Source organism: Mytilus edulis, chromosome 12 (genome assembly GCF_963676685.1).
Source record: "Mytilus edulis chromosome 12, xbMytEdul2.2, whole genome shotgun sequence".
Taxonomy (NCBI): domain Eukaryota; kingdom Metazoa; phylum Mollusca; class Bivalvia; order Mytilida; family Mytilidae; genus Mytilus; species Mytilus edulis.
In genome coordinates this window covers 75800102-75817692 of record NC_092355.1, presented here as the reverse complement: position 1 = coordinate 75817692, position 17591 = coordinate 75800102, and the positions used below count along the sequence as shown (strand labels likewise).

General features: G+C 34.3%; 1 protein-coding gene and 1 long non-coding RNA gene across 2 annotated transcripts in view; both read left to right on the top strand.

The window, feature by feature from the left end:
* Window positions 1–5226: 5226 nt before the first annotated feature.
* On the top strand, window positions 5227–14173 carry LOC139499170 (uncharacterized). The gene is made up of 3 exons (XR_011658135.1): window positions 5227–5368; window positions 5614–5637; window positions 14083–14173. It is a non-coding gene; the product is annotated as an uncharacterized lncRNA (long non-coding RNA).
* Window positions 14174–16515: 2342 nt separating this feature from the next.
* Window positions 16516–17591, top strand: part of LOC139497846 (ankyrin-1-like) — a 40182-nt gene continuing 39106 nt past the window's right edge. Inside the window, exons 1-2 of the mRNA XM_071286085.1 lie at window positions 16516–16638; window positions 17201–17302. Of these exons, the coding sequence (XP_071142186.1) occupies window positions 16516–16638; window positions 17201–17302 (225 nt within the window). The remainder of the gene's footprint in view (window positions 16639–17200; window positions 17303–17591) is intronic.

Sequence of the window (17591 nt, the reverse complement as noted above, 5' to 3'; positions counted from 1 at the left end):
ATCAATTTAATCAGACTGAAGGACCCTCTAGTTCTGAACTGTTTCCAGAAGCTTTTTGTGATTTGAATGTGGTTAATTCACCTATGGCATCATTTGGAACACAATATGTCGATTCCGATTATATGATTTCACAGGATCACATGTATTCAAAACCCTGGTTGGCCACACAGAATACCTTTACTCAAACGAATACAGCGTTGACTGATCAAGAAAAGGGGGTTCAAGTTAAAATTGAAAGAAGCGCTATGTCCGCAAAAATAAGTATAGTAACGGACAGTGACTCTTTGTTATATACTGGTGTTCTTTACGTTAGCAGAGGTTATGTCAGAAGTAAATACATTTAGCTTTCAACTTGAAGTCGTCGACCAGTTACTACTAGTGTTGATGAAACCTAAACCAAACTTGCTGTTTGATGACTTAGCTCATAGATTTGGTTTAGTAAAATGTTTAATGCTTTACAGTACAATGATTTTTTAAACGGTAGGGGACTATGTATACCATGTAATAATGTCAGTATGCTTGTTTATTTTGTGTTTTGTGTACTGTTAATGTTAGTGTTTTCTTTTTTAGCCTTGTCTTTAGTTTGAACATCTATTATTTGTATTTTGTAGATCCTTGTCCAGTCAATGTGATCCTTGTCCATGCAGTCAATGTGATCCTTATCCATGCAGTCATTGTGATCCTTGTCCATGCAGTCAATGTGATCCTTGTCCATGCAGTCAATGTGATCCTTGTCCATGCAGTCAATGTGATCCTTGTCCAGTCAATGTGATCCTTGTCCAGTCAATGTGATCCTTGTCCATGCAGTCAATGTGATCCTTATCCATGCAGTCATTGTGATCCTTGTCCATGCAGTCAATGTGATCCTTGTCCATGCAGTCAATGTGATCCTTGTCCATGCAGTCAATGTGATCCTTGTCCATGCAGTCAATGTGATCCTTGTCCATGCAGTCAATGTGATCCTTGTCCATGCAGTCAATGTGATCCTTGTCCATGCAGTCAATGTGATCCTTGTCCAGTCAAGTTATTATAGGTAAGTGTACATTATATGTGAACTATATATAGGACCATTTACTTTTGAAATTTGTTCCAAATGTAAAATGTGAGCTATATGTCAATGAGACAGCAACCCAACAAAGCAGGTATGGTGATGTATACAGGTCAATATATAGTCAACAAATCAAAAATAACCTCATATGACAAGGTCTACATTTTAATGAAGCGAGCCATAAAATTTAGGAATTATAATTATGGCAATGAAATTATTCAGGCTCATTTTAATTTTCTGATGAGGTGAACACAAAGAAATTATTTGTGGAAAACTTTACTATGTATTCTAACCAAATTAAAATCGTAAAAATTTGCATTTGTGTTTCACCCTTCAGAAAATGAAAACGACCCTCACGAAAATCATGGCCAGATAAACAAAAAAACTATTACTACATCTTATGGTGTTTATTTTATAAAAATAGCTCATAAAGTAATATTTTTTTTGAATAATATTGATTTTAGTTGAAATGATAGGACATGTTTTTAGCTCACCTGACCTGAAAGGTCAAGTGAGCTTTTTTCATCACTTGCCTCCGGCGTCCTGCGTCCGTTGTCCGTAAACTTTTACAAAAATCTTCTCTTCTAAAACCACAGGATCAAATTAAACCAAACTTAGCCACAATCATTCTTGGGCTATCTCCTTTAAAAAATGTGTCCGATGACAAATAAGTCAACATGCCCAAAATTGTCAGAGGACAAATTGTTAGTCGTGCAGGTTTTATTTGACCTTGACCTAGTTTTTACGGTTCATTCGGTGTGTGCTTTATATCTTTGAAACTAAGATATTTAGGGCAAATCTTTCAAGATTTAAACAATCTTTCAAGATTTAAATGTCCATCAGAATAAGATCTATCCCCTATCAAATTTTCAGATGAATCGGACAACCCATTGTTGGATTGCTGCCCTAAAATTGGTAATTTAAGGAAATTTTGCAGTTTTTGGTTATTATCTTGAATACTATACTCATCACTTGCCTCCGGCGTCCTGCGTCCGTTGATAACCCACAAACATTGATATGTTTATAAGAAACAGGTAGATAGCACAGTAGATAGCACACACACATTGATATGTTTATAAGAAAACAGGGATATAACACACACACATTGATATGTTTATAAGAGACCGGGGGATAACATACAAGCATTGATATGTTTATAAGAAAAAGAGAGATAATACACACACATTGATATGTTTATAAGAAAGGGAGATAAAACACAAACATCGATATGTTTATAAGAAACATTCATAACAGCTAACTATAAATAGAAGTACCAATGAAGTAATTTTAAGTGATACATATATTTTACATATATCAGGCTTAAACAAGTATAAATATGATTTATAGTTATTTTTCACAGATGCAATAGATGATGGCACAACCTTACTTATAAAATAGGCTGACCTCAGAGGTATATTCATCAGTATTTATCCAATTACAATGTAGTATGTATTGTATTTTTTAAGATTGCATAAAATTTTTTTTTCATAAAAGCTGCCTCGTTGATCTTCATTGTGGTGTGGTATTGTGTTCACCTTAAGTGTTTGAGATGGTGGGTTACACCCTGGACAGTTAAACCAAAGATCTTCATTGTGTTGTGGTATTGTGTTCACCTTAAGTGTGGGAGATGGTGGGTTAAACACTGGTCAGTTAAACCAAAGATCTTCATTGTGGTGTGGTATTGTGCTCACCTTAAGTGTGGTAGATAGTGGGTTAAACCCTGGACAGTTAAACCAAAGATCTTCATTGTGTAGTGGTATTGTGTTCACCTTAATTGTGGGAGGTGGTGGGTTAAACCCTGGACAGTTGAACCAAAGATCTTCTCGGTGTTGTGGTATTGTGTTCACCTTAAGTGTGGGAGGTGGTGGGTTTAAACCCTGGACAGTTAAACCCAAGATCTTCATTGTGTTGTGGTATTGTGTTCACCTTAAGTGTGGGAGATGGTGGGTTTAAACCCTGGACAGTTAAACCAAAGACTTGAAAATTAATATTTGCTGCTTCTCCAAAATGAGGTAAATCTATACAGCCTGTAAGCAGTTTTCACATCTACCATGCAGTCACTTCCTGTTTGCCGATAGTTTGAAATTATACAACACTCATTGTACAATGAAAATTTCTTTGAACTTTCCTTGGCTTCTATTAAAGGGAATGATTTTATATAAGATGGACAGCTTTTTGTTTTGGCTGTTCAGCTTCTTCCTGTTTGCCAGTAGTTTGAAATTTTACAACACTCATTGTACAACGATAATTTTCATGAAAGTTTCTTGGCTCTCATGATTTTATGGAATGATCATTTATGCTTCAGTAAATATATTACCTCAATCAATTGCATGCAGCGACACAACTCTATTTGTCTTGTTCGAAGTTATGGTTCCACAGCATAGGTTAGTGCCATTTTTAAAAAGAGCTTTTAGTTAAGGACTAAGCAACAACATAAAAAAAAGGCAATATAACACACCATTACATTATTCTTACTTTACTTCTCATAGTTTTAAATTAGTGGTCAGGGACCTAGTTTTAAATTAGTGTGGGCCCAATGGTCAGGGACCTTTCATTTCTGCGAGAGAATATTTGAATTTTAGAAAACAAAGGTCCATGGCCTACAATCCGTTAAGTTAGTACTTATTTCAGGACCATTGAATTTCTTGAGGAGGGCCTTTTACTTGAAAATTCAAATGGTCCAGAACTAAACATATTTTTAAGCAAATTGTAAAACTTATAATTTTACTTATAGAAAAGAATTTCAAGCTTCAATCCTGCAAGTACATTAAGTATGTTAAGAGCATGAAGAGGGAGGGGGCATCTGTGATAATTTTATTGTATAAAAATAAGAAGGTGTGGTATGATAAACAATGATACAATTATTCCTAGACCATAGGACAAAGATATACATAATGACAGTTCATATAACTGCCTTCAACAATGAGCAAAAATCATACCATATAATCATAAGGAAGTGGGGTTAGATAAACAATGATACAATTATTTTTAGACCAAAGGACAAAGATATAAACAATTACAGGCTGTCCAACAGCCTTCAACAATGAGCAAAACCCATACCATATAATAATTAGGAGTTGTAGTATGATTAACAATGATACAATTATTCCTAGACCATAGGACAAAGATATAAACAATTACAGGTCGTCCAACAGCCTTCAACAATGAGCAAAACCCATGCCATATAATAATTAGGAGATGTGGTATGATTAACAATGATACAATTATTCCTAGACCATAGGACAAAGATATAAACAATTACAGGTCGTCTAATAGCCTTCAACAATGAGCAAAACCCATACCATAGGATAACTAGGAGTTGTGGTATGATTAACAATGATACAATTATTCCTAGACCATAGGACAAAGATATAAACAATTACAGGTTGTCTAATAGCCTTCAACAATGAGCAAAACCCATACCATATAATCATTAGGAGATGTGGTATGATTAACAATGATACAATTATTCCTAGACCAGAGGACAAAGATATAAACAATGACAAGTTGTCCAACAGCCTTCAACAAGGAGCAAAACCCATACCATATAATCATCTATAAATAGCCTTGGTATGATAAATGTGAAATATTTCAAAAGAAAACATCCTCAGCTGAAAACAACAATGAAGGAAAAATAAATATGGTACACAACTAACTAGTCCTGATTGTGGACAAGCACATAAAGAATAAAGAAAACAATCCAATTTAATTGACAGTTCTAGTTCAGTAGTTGATTATGGACAGTGTTTTAAGAAACTGTTACTTGATATTTGATATTGTATTTAGCTCACCTGACCTGACCATAGGACAAAGATATAAACAATTACAAGCTGTCAAACAGCCTTCAACAAGGAGCAAAGCCTATACCATATGATAATTAGGAGTTGTGGTATGATTAACAATGAAGAAATTATTCCTAGACCATAGGACAAAGATATAAACAATTACAGGTCGTTCAACAGCCTTCCACAAGGAGCAAAACCCATACAATAATCATCTATAAATAGCCTTGGTATGATAAATGTGAAACATTTTAAAAGAATAAATCCACAGCCGAAAACAACAACAAAGGAAAAATAAATATGGTACACAACTAACTAGTAAATATTTAATTTGACAGTTCTAGTTTATTATGGACAGTGTTTTAAGAAACTGTTAGTAGTGTTACTTGATATTTGATATTGTTTTTTATGTGGGTCTTAAAGCTGGTAAATAAAACTTTTGAAATTCTTAGGTCTGGAAAAGTGCAATAGATGTTCTGGTGTTCGATGCCAGAAAGAGTCAGACCCTGCTTGTAGAATACATTTGTACCTCATTTAGGTATGTGATCAGATCTTCAAGGTTTTGAGTTCAGTTCATTAACTTTAAATAGTACAGAAAAGTTGAGATAAATCACTGTTTCAATGTTATTATTATTTGAATGAAATTAGTATTCACAAATATCTAGTCAGTATTTTATATCCAATAACGATCATGTATTTTTGATTGGCAGTAACTATAATACATGTACCTCAATAATAACTCAACAGTATATATTAAATATAACTTTTCTTTTCTATTTTTAGGCTATAATGGAGGATTGGAATACGGTAAGATTTACTTATTAGTTTCCTTGCTACGTGTTGTTGTGTTCCCTTTTATTGAACAATTAGATACAAGTATGTGATAATTTCAGATGAAAACTAGTAGAATACTAGGTAAACTACAAAACTACTTATTTCAAGAACACAGATCAAACAAAAATTACAAAACTGGGACAAAGCAAGGTGTACTCAAAACATTTGATAAACTAAGGAGTTGCTAATAACTAATAGTTCTCAGAGATTGTCTTAATTGTGTTATCTATCTACTCATTACACAGGTGACACTGACTTAAATGTCTTATTATCTACTCATAACATGGGTGACACTTATTTGTTTTATCTTCTACTCATTACACAGGTGACACTAAATTGTCTTATCATCTACTCATAACATGGGTGACACTTGATCATGTTATCGTCTACTCATTACACAGTTGACACTTGATTGTCTTATCTTCTACTCATAACATGGGTGACACTTTATCGTCTTATCTTCTACTCATTACACAGGTGACACTTGATTGACTTATTTTCTACTCATTGCACAGGTGACACTTGATTGTCTTATCTTCTACTAATTACACGGATGACCCTTTTTTGTCTTATCTTCTACTCAATACACGGGTGACACTTTATTGTCTTATCTTCTACTCATAACACGGGTGACACTTAATTGTCTTATCTTCTACTCATAACACGGGTGACACTTAATTGTCTTATCTTCTACTCATAACATGGGTGACACTTAATCATCTTATCTTCTACTAATAACACAGGTGACACTTACTTGTCTTATCTTCTACTCATAACAGGGGTGATACTTGATCGTTTTATCTTCTACTCATAACATGGGTGACACTTAATCATCTTATTTTCTACTCATAACACGGGTGACACTTGTCTTATTTTCTACTCATAACACGGTAGACACTTACCTGTCTTATCGTCTACTCATAACATGGGTGACACTTACTTGTCTTATCTTCTTCTCATAACACAGGTGACACTTACTTGTCTTATCTTCTACTCATAACAGGGGTGACACTTGATCGTCTTATCTTCTACTCATAAAATGGGTGACACTTAATCATCTTATTTTCTACTCATAACACAGGTGACACTTGTCTTATCTTCTACTCATTACACGGGTGACACTTAATCGTCTAATCTTCTACTCCTAACATGGGTGACACTAACCTGTCTTATCTCCTACTCATAACACGGCTGACACTTACTTTTCTTATCTTCTACTCATAACACGGCTGACACTTACTTGTCTTATCTTCTACTCATAACATGGGTGACACTAACTTGTCTTATCTTCTACTCATAACATGGGTGACACTTACTCATCTTATCTGTTACTCATAACATCGGTGACACTTACTTGTCTTATCTTCTACTCATAACAAGGCTGACACTTACTTGTCTTATCTTCTACTCATAACACGGGTGACACTTAATCATCTTATCTTCTACTCATAACACGGGTGACACTTGATCGTCTTATCTTCTGCTCATAACATGGGTGACACTTACTTGTCTTATCTTCTACTCATAACACGGCTGACACTTGTCTTATCTTCTACTCATAACACGGGTGACACTTAATCATCTTATCTTCTACTCATAACACGGGTGACACTTGATCGTCTTATCTTCTGCTCATAACATGGGTGACACTAACTTGTCTTATCTTCTACTCATAACATGGGTCACACTTACTTGTCTTATCTTCTACTCATAACATGGGTGACACTTACTTGTCTTATCTTCTACTCATAACACGGCTGACACTTACTTGTCTTATCTTCTACTCATAACACGGGTGACACTAAATCATCTTATCTTCTACTCATAACACGGGTGACACTTGATCGTCTTATCTTCTGCTCATAACATGGGTGACACTTACTTGTCTTATCTTCTACTCATAACACGGCTGACACTTACTTGTCTTATCTTCTACTCATAACAAGGGTGACACTTACTTGTCTTATCTTCTACTCATAACACGGGTGACACTTACTTGTCTTATCTTCTATTCATAACATGGGTGACACTTACTTGTCTTATCTTCTACTCATAACATGGGTGACACTTACTTGTCTTATCTTCTACTCATAACATGGATGACACTTACTTGTCTTATCTTCTACTCATTACATGGGCGACACTTAATCGTCTTATCTTCTACTCATAACACGGGTGACACTTAATTGTCTTATCTTCTACTCATAACATGGGTGACACTTACTTGTCTTATCTTCTTCTCATAACAGGGGTGACACTTGATCGTCTTATCTTCTACTCATAACACGGGTGACACTTAATCGTCTTATCTTCTACTCATAACATGGGTGACACTTACCTGTCTTATCTTCTACTCATAACACGGCTGACACTTACTTTTCTTATCTTCTACTCATAACACGGCTGACACTTACTTGTCTTATCTTCTACTCATAACATGGGTGACACTAACTTGTCTTATCTTCTACTCATAACATGGGTGACACTTACTCATCTTATCTGTTACTCATAACATCGGTGACACTTACTTGTCTTATCTTCTACTCATAACACGGCTGACACTTACTTGTCTTATCTTCTACTCATAACACGGGTGACACTTAATCATCTTATCTTCTACTCATAACACGGGTGACACTTGATCGTCTTATCTTCTGCTCATAACATGGGTGACACTTACTTGTCTTATCTTCTACTCATTAAATCGGTGACACTTACTTGTCTTATCTTCTACTCATAACATGGGTGACACTTGTCTTATCTTCTTCTGATAACACGGGTGACACTTACTTGTCTTATCTTTTACTCATTACATGGACGACACTTGTCTTATCTTCTACTCATAACAAGGGTGACACTTACTTGTCTTATCTTCTACTCATAACAGGAGTGACACTTGATCGTCTTATCTTCTACTCATAACATGGGTGACACTTACTTGTCTTATCTTCTACTCATAACATGGGTGACACTTGTCTTATCTTCTACTCATAACACGGGTGACACTTACTTGTCTTATCTTTTATTCATTACATGGACGACACTTGTCTTATCTTCTACTCATAACAAGGGTGACACTTACTTGTCTTATCTTCTACTCATAACAGGGGTGACACTTAATCATCTTATCTTCTACTCATAACATGGGTGACACTAAATCATCTTATTTTCTACTCATAACACAGGTGACACTTGTCTTATCTTCTACTCATTACATGGGTGACACTTACTTGTCTTATCTTCTACTCATAACATGGGTGACACTTACTTGTCTTATCTTCTACTCATTACATGGGTGACACTTAATCGTCTTATCTTCTACTCATAACACGGGTGACACTTAATTGTCTTATCTTCTACTCATAACATGAGTGACACTTACTTGTCTTATCTTTTTCTCATAACAGGGGTGACACTTGATCGTCTTATCTTCTACTCATAACACGGGTGACACTTACTTGTCTTATCTTCTACTCATAACACGGCTGACACTTACTTGTCTTATCTTCTACTCATAACACGGGTGACACTAAATCATCTTATCTTCTACTCATAACACGGGTGACACTTGATCGTCTTATCTTCTGCTCATAACATGGGTGACACTTACTTGTCTTATCTTCTACTCATAACACGGCTGACACTTACTTGTCTTATCTTCTACTCATAACAAGGGTGACACTTACTTGTCTTATCTTCTACTCATAACACGGGTGACACTTACTTGTCTTATCTTCTATTCATAACATGGGTGACACTTACTTGTCTTATCTTCTACTCATAACATGGGTGACACTTACTTGTCTTATCTTCTACTCATAACATGGATGACACTTACTTGTCTTATCTTCTACTCATTACATGGGCGACACTTAATCGTCTTATCTTCTACTCATAACACGGGTGACACTTAATTGTCTTATCTTCTACTCATAACATGGGTGACACTTACTTGTCTTATCTTCTTCTCATAACAGGGGTGACACTTGATCGTCTTATCTTCTACTCATAACACGGGTGACACTTAATCGTCTTATCTTCTACTCATAACATGGGTGACACTTACCTGTCTTATCTTCTACTCATAACACGGCTGACACTTACTTTTCTTATCTTCTACTCATAACACGGCTGACACTTACTTGTCTTATCTTCTACTCATAACATGGGTGACACTAACTTGTCTTATCTTCTACTCATAACATGGGTGACACTTACTCATCTTATCTGTTACTCATAACATCGGTGACACTTACTTGTCTTATCTTCTACTCATAACACGGCTGACACTTACTTGTCTTATCTTCTACTCATAACACGGGTGACACTTAATCATCTTATCTTCTACTCATAACACGGGTGACACTTGATCGTCTTATCTTCTGCTCATAACATGGGTGACACTTACTTGTCTTATCTTCTACTCATTAAATCGGTGACACTTACTTGTCTTATCTTCTACTCATAACATGGGTGACACTTGTCTTATCTTCTTCTGATAACACGGGTGACACTTACTTGTCTTATCTTTTACTCATTACATGGACGACACTTGTCTTATCTTCTACTCATAACAAGGGTGACACTTACTTGTCTTATCTTCTACTCATAACAGGAGTGACACTTGATCGTCTTATCTTCTACTCATAACATGGGTGACACTTACTTGTCTTATCTTCTACTCATAACATGGGTGACACTTGTCTTATGTTCTACTCATAACACGGGTGACACTTACTTGTCTTATCTTTTATTCATTACATGGACGACACTTGTCTTATCTTCTACTCATAACAAGGGTGACACTTACTTGTCTTATCTTCTACTCATAACAGGGGTGACACTTAATCATTTTATCTTCTACTCATAACATGGGTGACACTAAATCATCTTATTTTCTACTCATAACACAGGTGACACTTGTCTTATCTTCTACTCATTACATGGGTGACACTTACTTGTCTTATCTTCTACTCATAACATGGGTGACACTTACTTGTCTTATCTTCTACTCATTACATGGGTGACACTTAATCGTCTTATCTTCTACTCATAACACGGGTGACACTTAATTGTCTTATCTTCTACTCATAACATGAGTGACACTTACTTGTCTTATCTTTTTCTCATAACAGGGGTGACACTTGATCGTCTTATCTTCTACTCATAACACGGGTGACACTGAATCGTCTTATCTTCTACTCATAACATGGGTGACACTTACTTGTCTTATCTTCTACTCATAACATGGGTGACACTTACTTGTCTTATCTTCTACTCATAACACGGGTGACACTTAACTGTCTTATCTTCTACTCATAACATGGGTGACACCTAATCGTCTTATCTTCTACTCATAACACAGGTGACACTTACTTGTCTTATCTTCTACTCATAACACAGTTGACACTTACTTGTCTTATTTTCTACTCATAACACGGGTAACATTAAATCGTCTTATCTTCTACTCATAACATGGGTGACACTTAATCATCTTATCTTCTACTCATAACACGGGTGACACTTACTTGTCTTATCTTCTACTCATAACTCTGGTGACACTTACTGTCTTATTTTCTTCTCATAACACGGGTGACACTTACTTGTCTTATCTTCTACTCATAACACTGGTGACACTTACTTGTCTTATCTTCTTCTCATAACACCGGTGACACTTACTTGTCTTATCTTCTACTCATAACATGGGTGACACTTCCTTGTCTTATCTTCTACTCATAACACAGTTGACACTTACTTGTCTTATTTTCTACTCATAACACGGGTAACATTAAATCGTCTTATCTTCTACTCATAACATGGGTGACACTTAATCATCTTATCTTCTACTCATAACACGGGTGACACTTACTTGTCTTATCTTCTACTCATAACTCTGGTGACACTTACTGTCTTATTTTCTTCTCATAACATGGGTGACACTTACTGTCTTATTTTCTTCTCATAACACGGGTGACACTTACTTGTCTTATCTTCTACTCATAACACTGGTGACACTTACTTGTCTTATCTTCTTCTCATAACACTGGTGACACTTACTTGTCTTATCTTCTACTCATAACATGGGTGACACCTAATCGTCTTATCTTCTACTCATAACACGGGTGACACTTACTTGTCTTATCTTCATCTCATAACACGGGTGACACTTACTTTTCTTATCTTCTACTCATAACATGGGTGACACCTAATCGTCTTATCTTCTACTCATAACACGGGTGACACTTACTTGTCTTATCTCCTTCTCATAACACAGGTGACACTTACTTGTCTTATTTTCTACTCATAACATGGGTGATACCTAATCGTCTTATCTTCTTCTCATAACACGGGTGACACTTACTTGTCTTATCTTCTACTCATAACATGAGTGACACCTAATCGTCTTATCTTCTACTCATAACACGGGTGACACTTACTTGTCTTATCTTCTACTCATAACACGGGTGACACTTACTTGTCTTATCTTCTACTCATAACACGGGTGACACTTACTTGTCTTATCTTCTTCTCATAACACGGGTGACATTTACTTGTCTTATCTTTTACTCATAACACGGGTGACACTTAATCATCTTATTTTTTACTCATAACATGGGTGACACTTGATCGTCTTATCTTCTACTCATAACATGGGTGACACTTAATCATCTTATCTTCTATTCATAACACGGGTAACACTCATCTTATCTTCTACTCATAACACGGGTGACACTTACTTTTCTTATCTTCTACTCATTATACGGGTGACACTTGTCTTATTTTCTACTCATAACACGGGTGACACTTACTTGTCTTATTTTCTACTCATAACACGGGTGACATTTAATTGTCTTATCTTCTACTCATAACATGGGTGACACTTATTTGTCTTATCTTCTACTCATAACATGGGTGACACTTACCTGTCTTATCTTCTTCTCATAACATGGGTGACACTTCCTTGTCTTATTATCTTTTACTCATAACACGGGTGACACTTACTTGTCTTATCTTCTTCTTACAACACAGGTGACACTTAATCGTCTTATCTTCTACTCATAACATGGGTGACACTTACTTGTCTTATCTTCTACTCACAACAGGGGTGACACTTACCTGTCTTATCTTCTTCTCATAACATGGGTGATACTTCCTTGTCTTATTATCTTTTACTCATAACACGGGTGACACTTACTTGTCTTATCTTCTTCTCATAACACGGGTGACACTTACTTGTCTTATCTTCTTCTCATAACACGGGTGACACTAACTTGTCTTATATTCTACTCATTCCACGCGTACGGGAGACACTAAATCGTCTTATCTTCTACTCATATTTAAGGAATTCCTCTCTGTTATACGAAGTAAGAATTCTACTGATTTATGTAGTCATTGGGTTTAAATTAGCTGTGGTCCAAGATCTGAGACCTATCAGATTAACGGTCGGACTTCTGATTTGGTTATTTGCTGCACCGGACAGACTTTCAATTTTCAAGTTTTAGAAAACATTTATATTGAACTACTGTATAAACACTTTGTTATAACTTGTAAATTGATGTGGTAATGAGTCACGATAAATTAGCTTTGTGATTAAATTTATTTTTAATTTAGTAATCAATTTCCTGGTTCATTAATAGTGCAGCGTGTCAGATGACAATTTTTATGGGTGCTTTCGTCAAGTTCGCGTTCGTCATATTAACGCATGTGGTTGTCAAAATTGCTAAACCATGAGTTTTTTTTGCTTAAACATCACGTCTTCTAAGTGAAAAACGGGCGAGGTGGATGAAATAAACTGAAGAAGCAATGAGAGTTTAAATAAGGATAAAAGATATGATCGCGAGAAACGTAAGCAAAAATTCAAGTTTCATTGGCAGAAAGATCGCCCTTGGCTCCAATTTGAAGCTTCCTGAACCATGACCTGCAATTATTGTTTAAAATACCTAACCCACTCTGATAGGCATAGTGCTTTAGTGAGAGGGTCACAAAATCTTTAAAATTGATCCAATCAAAAGTCAATGTTTGGACCTTTCATCCTAAGGTGTGGACCTTCCACTTTACTGGTGTAAAGGACTTAGGTCCAGGAATTTTCAGGGAAAAACGTTGATTTGAACACTCTATTGTGTCAATTTTGGAAGCATACATTTACAATAGTGAAAAAATACAATTTTTCTGAAGGACCATCATATATAAAACAAACAATGGCATGTCCTTGGTAATACAAATAGCACAGCAACACATAAATACATAACTTTTAATCAATGATCGGAACAATCACAAACACATGATCTGATGAATACTAAAAAATGTTATTTTGAACCACTGCATTGCTATACAGAAGAATACATAATTATTACCTGATTTAACAGTAAGGACATTCATTACAATATATTAAATGTAATTTCAATGTTTTACTTACAGAAACTTTATACAGCTGCTAGAGATGGAGATATCGAAACCTTAAAATTATGTCTAGAGAATGGTGCAGACATTGATTATCAAGCTGTAAGTGAAATAGTCACATTCAAAACTATCTTAATTTAATACTTCATAGAAAAATCATTTCAAGATACGGCATCATGTGGTACATGTACAATAAAACACACAACCACAATTTACTTTAGATCATAACAGATTGAACATAAGTAGTTAAAAACACACAACCACAATTTACTTTAGAACATAACACATAAGTACTTTTAAAACACACAACTACAATTTACTTCAGAACATAACAAATTGTACACAAGAAGTTTAAACCACGCAACTACAAGTTTCTTCAGAACATAACATATTGTACATTAGGAGCATAAAACACACAACTACAAGTTACTTCAGAACATAAAATATTGTACATTAGGAGCATAAAACACACAACTACAAGCTACTTCAGAACATAACATATTGTACATTAGGAGCATAAAACACACAACTACAAGTTACTTCAGAACATAAAATATTGTACATTAGGAGCATAAAACACACAACTACAAGCTACTTCAGAACATAACATATTGTAAATTAGGAGCATAAAACACACAACTACAAGTTACTTCAGAACATAAAATATTGTACATTAGGAGCATAAAACACACAACTACAAGCTACTTCAGAACATACAATATTGTACATTAGGAGCATAAAACACACAACTACAAGCTACTTCAGAACATAACATATTGTACATTAGGAGCATAAAACACACAACTACAAGTTACTTCAGAACATAAAATATTATACATTAGGAGCATAAAAGTTTTAAAAGAAACAAAACGCAACTAAATGTTACTTCAAAACATAACAGATTGTACATAAGCAGTGTAAAGCACATGCACAACTGCAAGTTACCTTCTAAACATAACAGATTGGACATTAGCAGAATAAAACACACAATTTCAAGTTACTTCTAAACATAACAGATTGTACACCAGCAGTATCAAACACATAACTACAAGCTACTTCAGAACATAACAGATTGTACACCAGCAGTGTAAAACACACAACTGCAAGTTACTTCAGAACATAACTTGTACATCAGCAGTATAAAACACACCACTGCAACATACTTCAGAACATAACAGATTGTCCACCTGCAGTATAAAACACACAACTGCAAGTTACTTAAAAACATAATAGATTGTACATTACCAGAAAAAAATACACAAGTTAAAGTTACTTCAGAACATAACAGATTGTACACCAGCAGTATAAAAACATCTGCAATTTACTTCAGAGCATATCAGATTGTACATAAGCAGTATAAAACATACAACTACAAATTACTTCAGAACATAACAGATTGTACATTAGCAGAATAAAACACACAATTTCAAGTTACTTCTAAACATAACAGATTGTACATAAGCAGTATAAAACACACAACTGCAGGTTACTTTAGAACATAACAGATTGTTCATAAGCAGTATAAAGCACATAACTAAAAGTTACTTCAGAACATAGCAGATTGTACATTAGCAGTATAAAATATACAACTGCAAGATACTTTAGAACATAACAGATTGTACACAAGCAGTATAAAACATAAAACTACATGTTACTTCAGAACATAACAGATTGTACATTAGCAGTATTAAAACACATAACTACAAGTTACTTCAGAACATAATATAATAATATATCTGTATGGAAACTGATATTTATATCATTATACTGAATTCAATATTAAATCAAAATCTGTTTTTAATTTAACAGTTTAAATGAGAGAAAAAAAGTATGTAAAGGTATTTTTTTCACTCATTAATTGTTTTTGTTTGTTTTGAATTATAGTTGATAAAGTTCTTACTTTGAATATTTACAAGAACATTTTTTACACCAAGATTTTACAGCGGGTGTAAAACAAATATCACACATGTTTGTTATTGCTTCACTTTGACCACATTCCTTAATATATACAAAATTATGTTGTTAATTAGACAGGGTTAATGGACAACAAATATTTGTAAGAATCATATAAAGTGGGGTCTCATTTTGTTTGTCTCCTCGTACTAAATCAGGAAATGTAACTATTTTTCATATTTCTTTGAAAAAGTTACTTTTTAAAAAATTGATCATTATTCTGAATCATGTTAATCAGACAGATTTAATCATTATATTAACAAATACTTGTTAGAATTATATAAAGTGAGGTGTCATTTTACTCAGAGAATTGTAATGAATGCATTGATGTAAATATTTTACTAATTTCTTAAAAAAAAATTTTTTTTGACATGACAGTTCATGTTGTTTATTTGTTGTTTATGCAGAATATTAATACAAGTGTGAATGGTCATTTTATTGAGTTTTGACCACTGATATATATTTTACAACATTGTCCAGTTTATCAGACAAGTTTTGATGTCAGTTGTATTATTCCAGGAGGATGGAGGATGGACAGCATTAATGTTTGCTGCCTGGGGAGGACACCTGGAGGTCTGTCGTCTTCTCATTGATAGAGGATGTAAGATCGACATCACAGATGTATGTTATCTACTTAGTCTGATCACATTACTATTAATCTACACTAAATCCTGTTGTTAATTAGACAGTTTTAATGAACAAATATTTGTATTAATTATATCAAGTGGGGTCTCATTTTACTCGTATTATTGTTCTGAATTAGAAAATATTACTTTTTTCATGTTTCTTTAAAAAAAATGTTTTTTATTAGAATGAATAATTATACTGAATCTACACTAAATCCTGTTGTTAATTAGACAGATTTAACAAACAAATATGTGTAAGAATCATATAAAGTGGGGTCTCATTTTGCTTGTTTTGTTCTACTGAATCCATTGATATAATTATTTTACACATTTTCTTGAACATTTTTTTTTTTTAAGATATCAGGTTTTATGGAAGTTTTGACATTTCACAACAAAACATGTTTATTTATTGTTTAAAAACAATATAAATACAAGTGTGACTGGTCATTTTATTCAGTTTTGACCACAGATTCATGTGATATATATTTTGTTTATATTGATTACACAACATTGTTCAGTTTATCAGACAAGTTTTGATGTCAGTTGTATTATTCCAGGTTGATGGATGGACAGCATTAATGTGGGCTGCCAGGTTTGGACACCTGGAGATCTGTCGTCTCCTCATTGATACAGGATGTAAGATCGACATCACAGCAACAGTATGTTATCTACTTAGTCTGATCACATTACTATTAATCTACACTAAATCATGTTGTTAATCAGACAGTTTTAACAAACAAATATTTGTAAGAATCATATAAAGTGGGGTCTCATTTTGTTTGTTTTGTTCTACTGAATCCATTGATATAATTATTTTACACATTTCTTGAAAAAAATATTTTTTTAAGATATCAGGTTTTATGGAAGTTTTGACATAACAAAACATGTTTATTTGTTGTTTATGTAGAATATAGATACAAGTGTGACTGGTCATTTTATTCAGTTTTG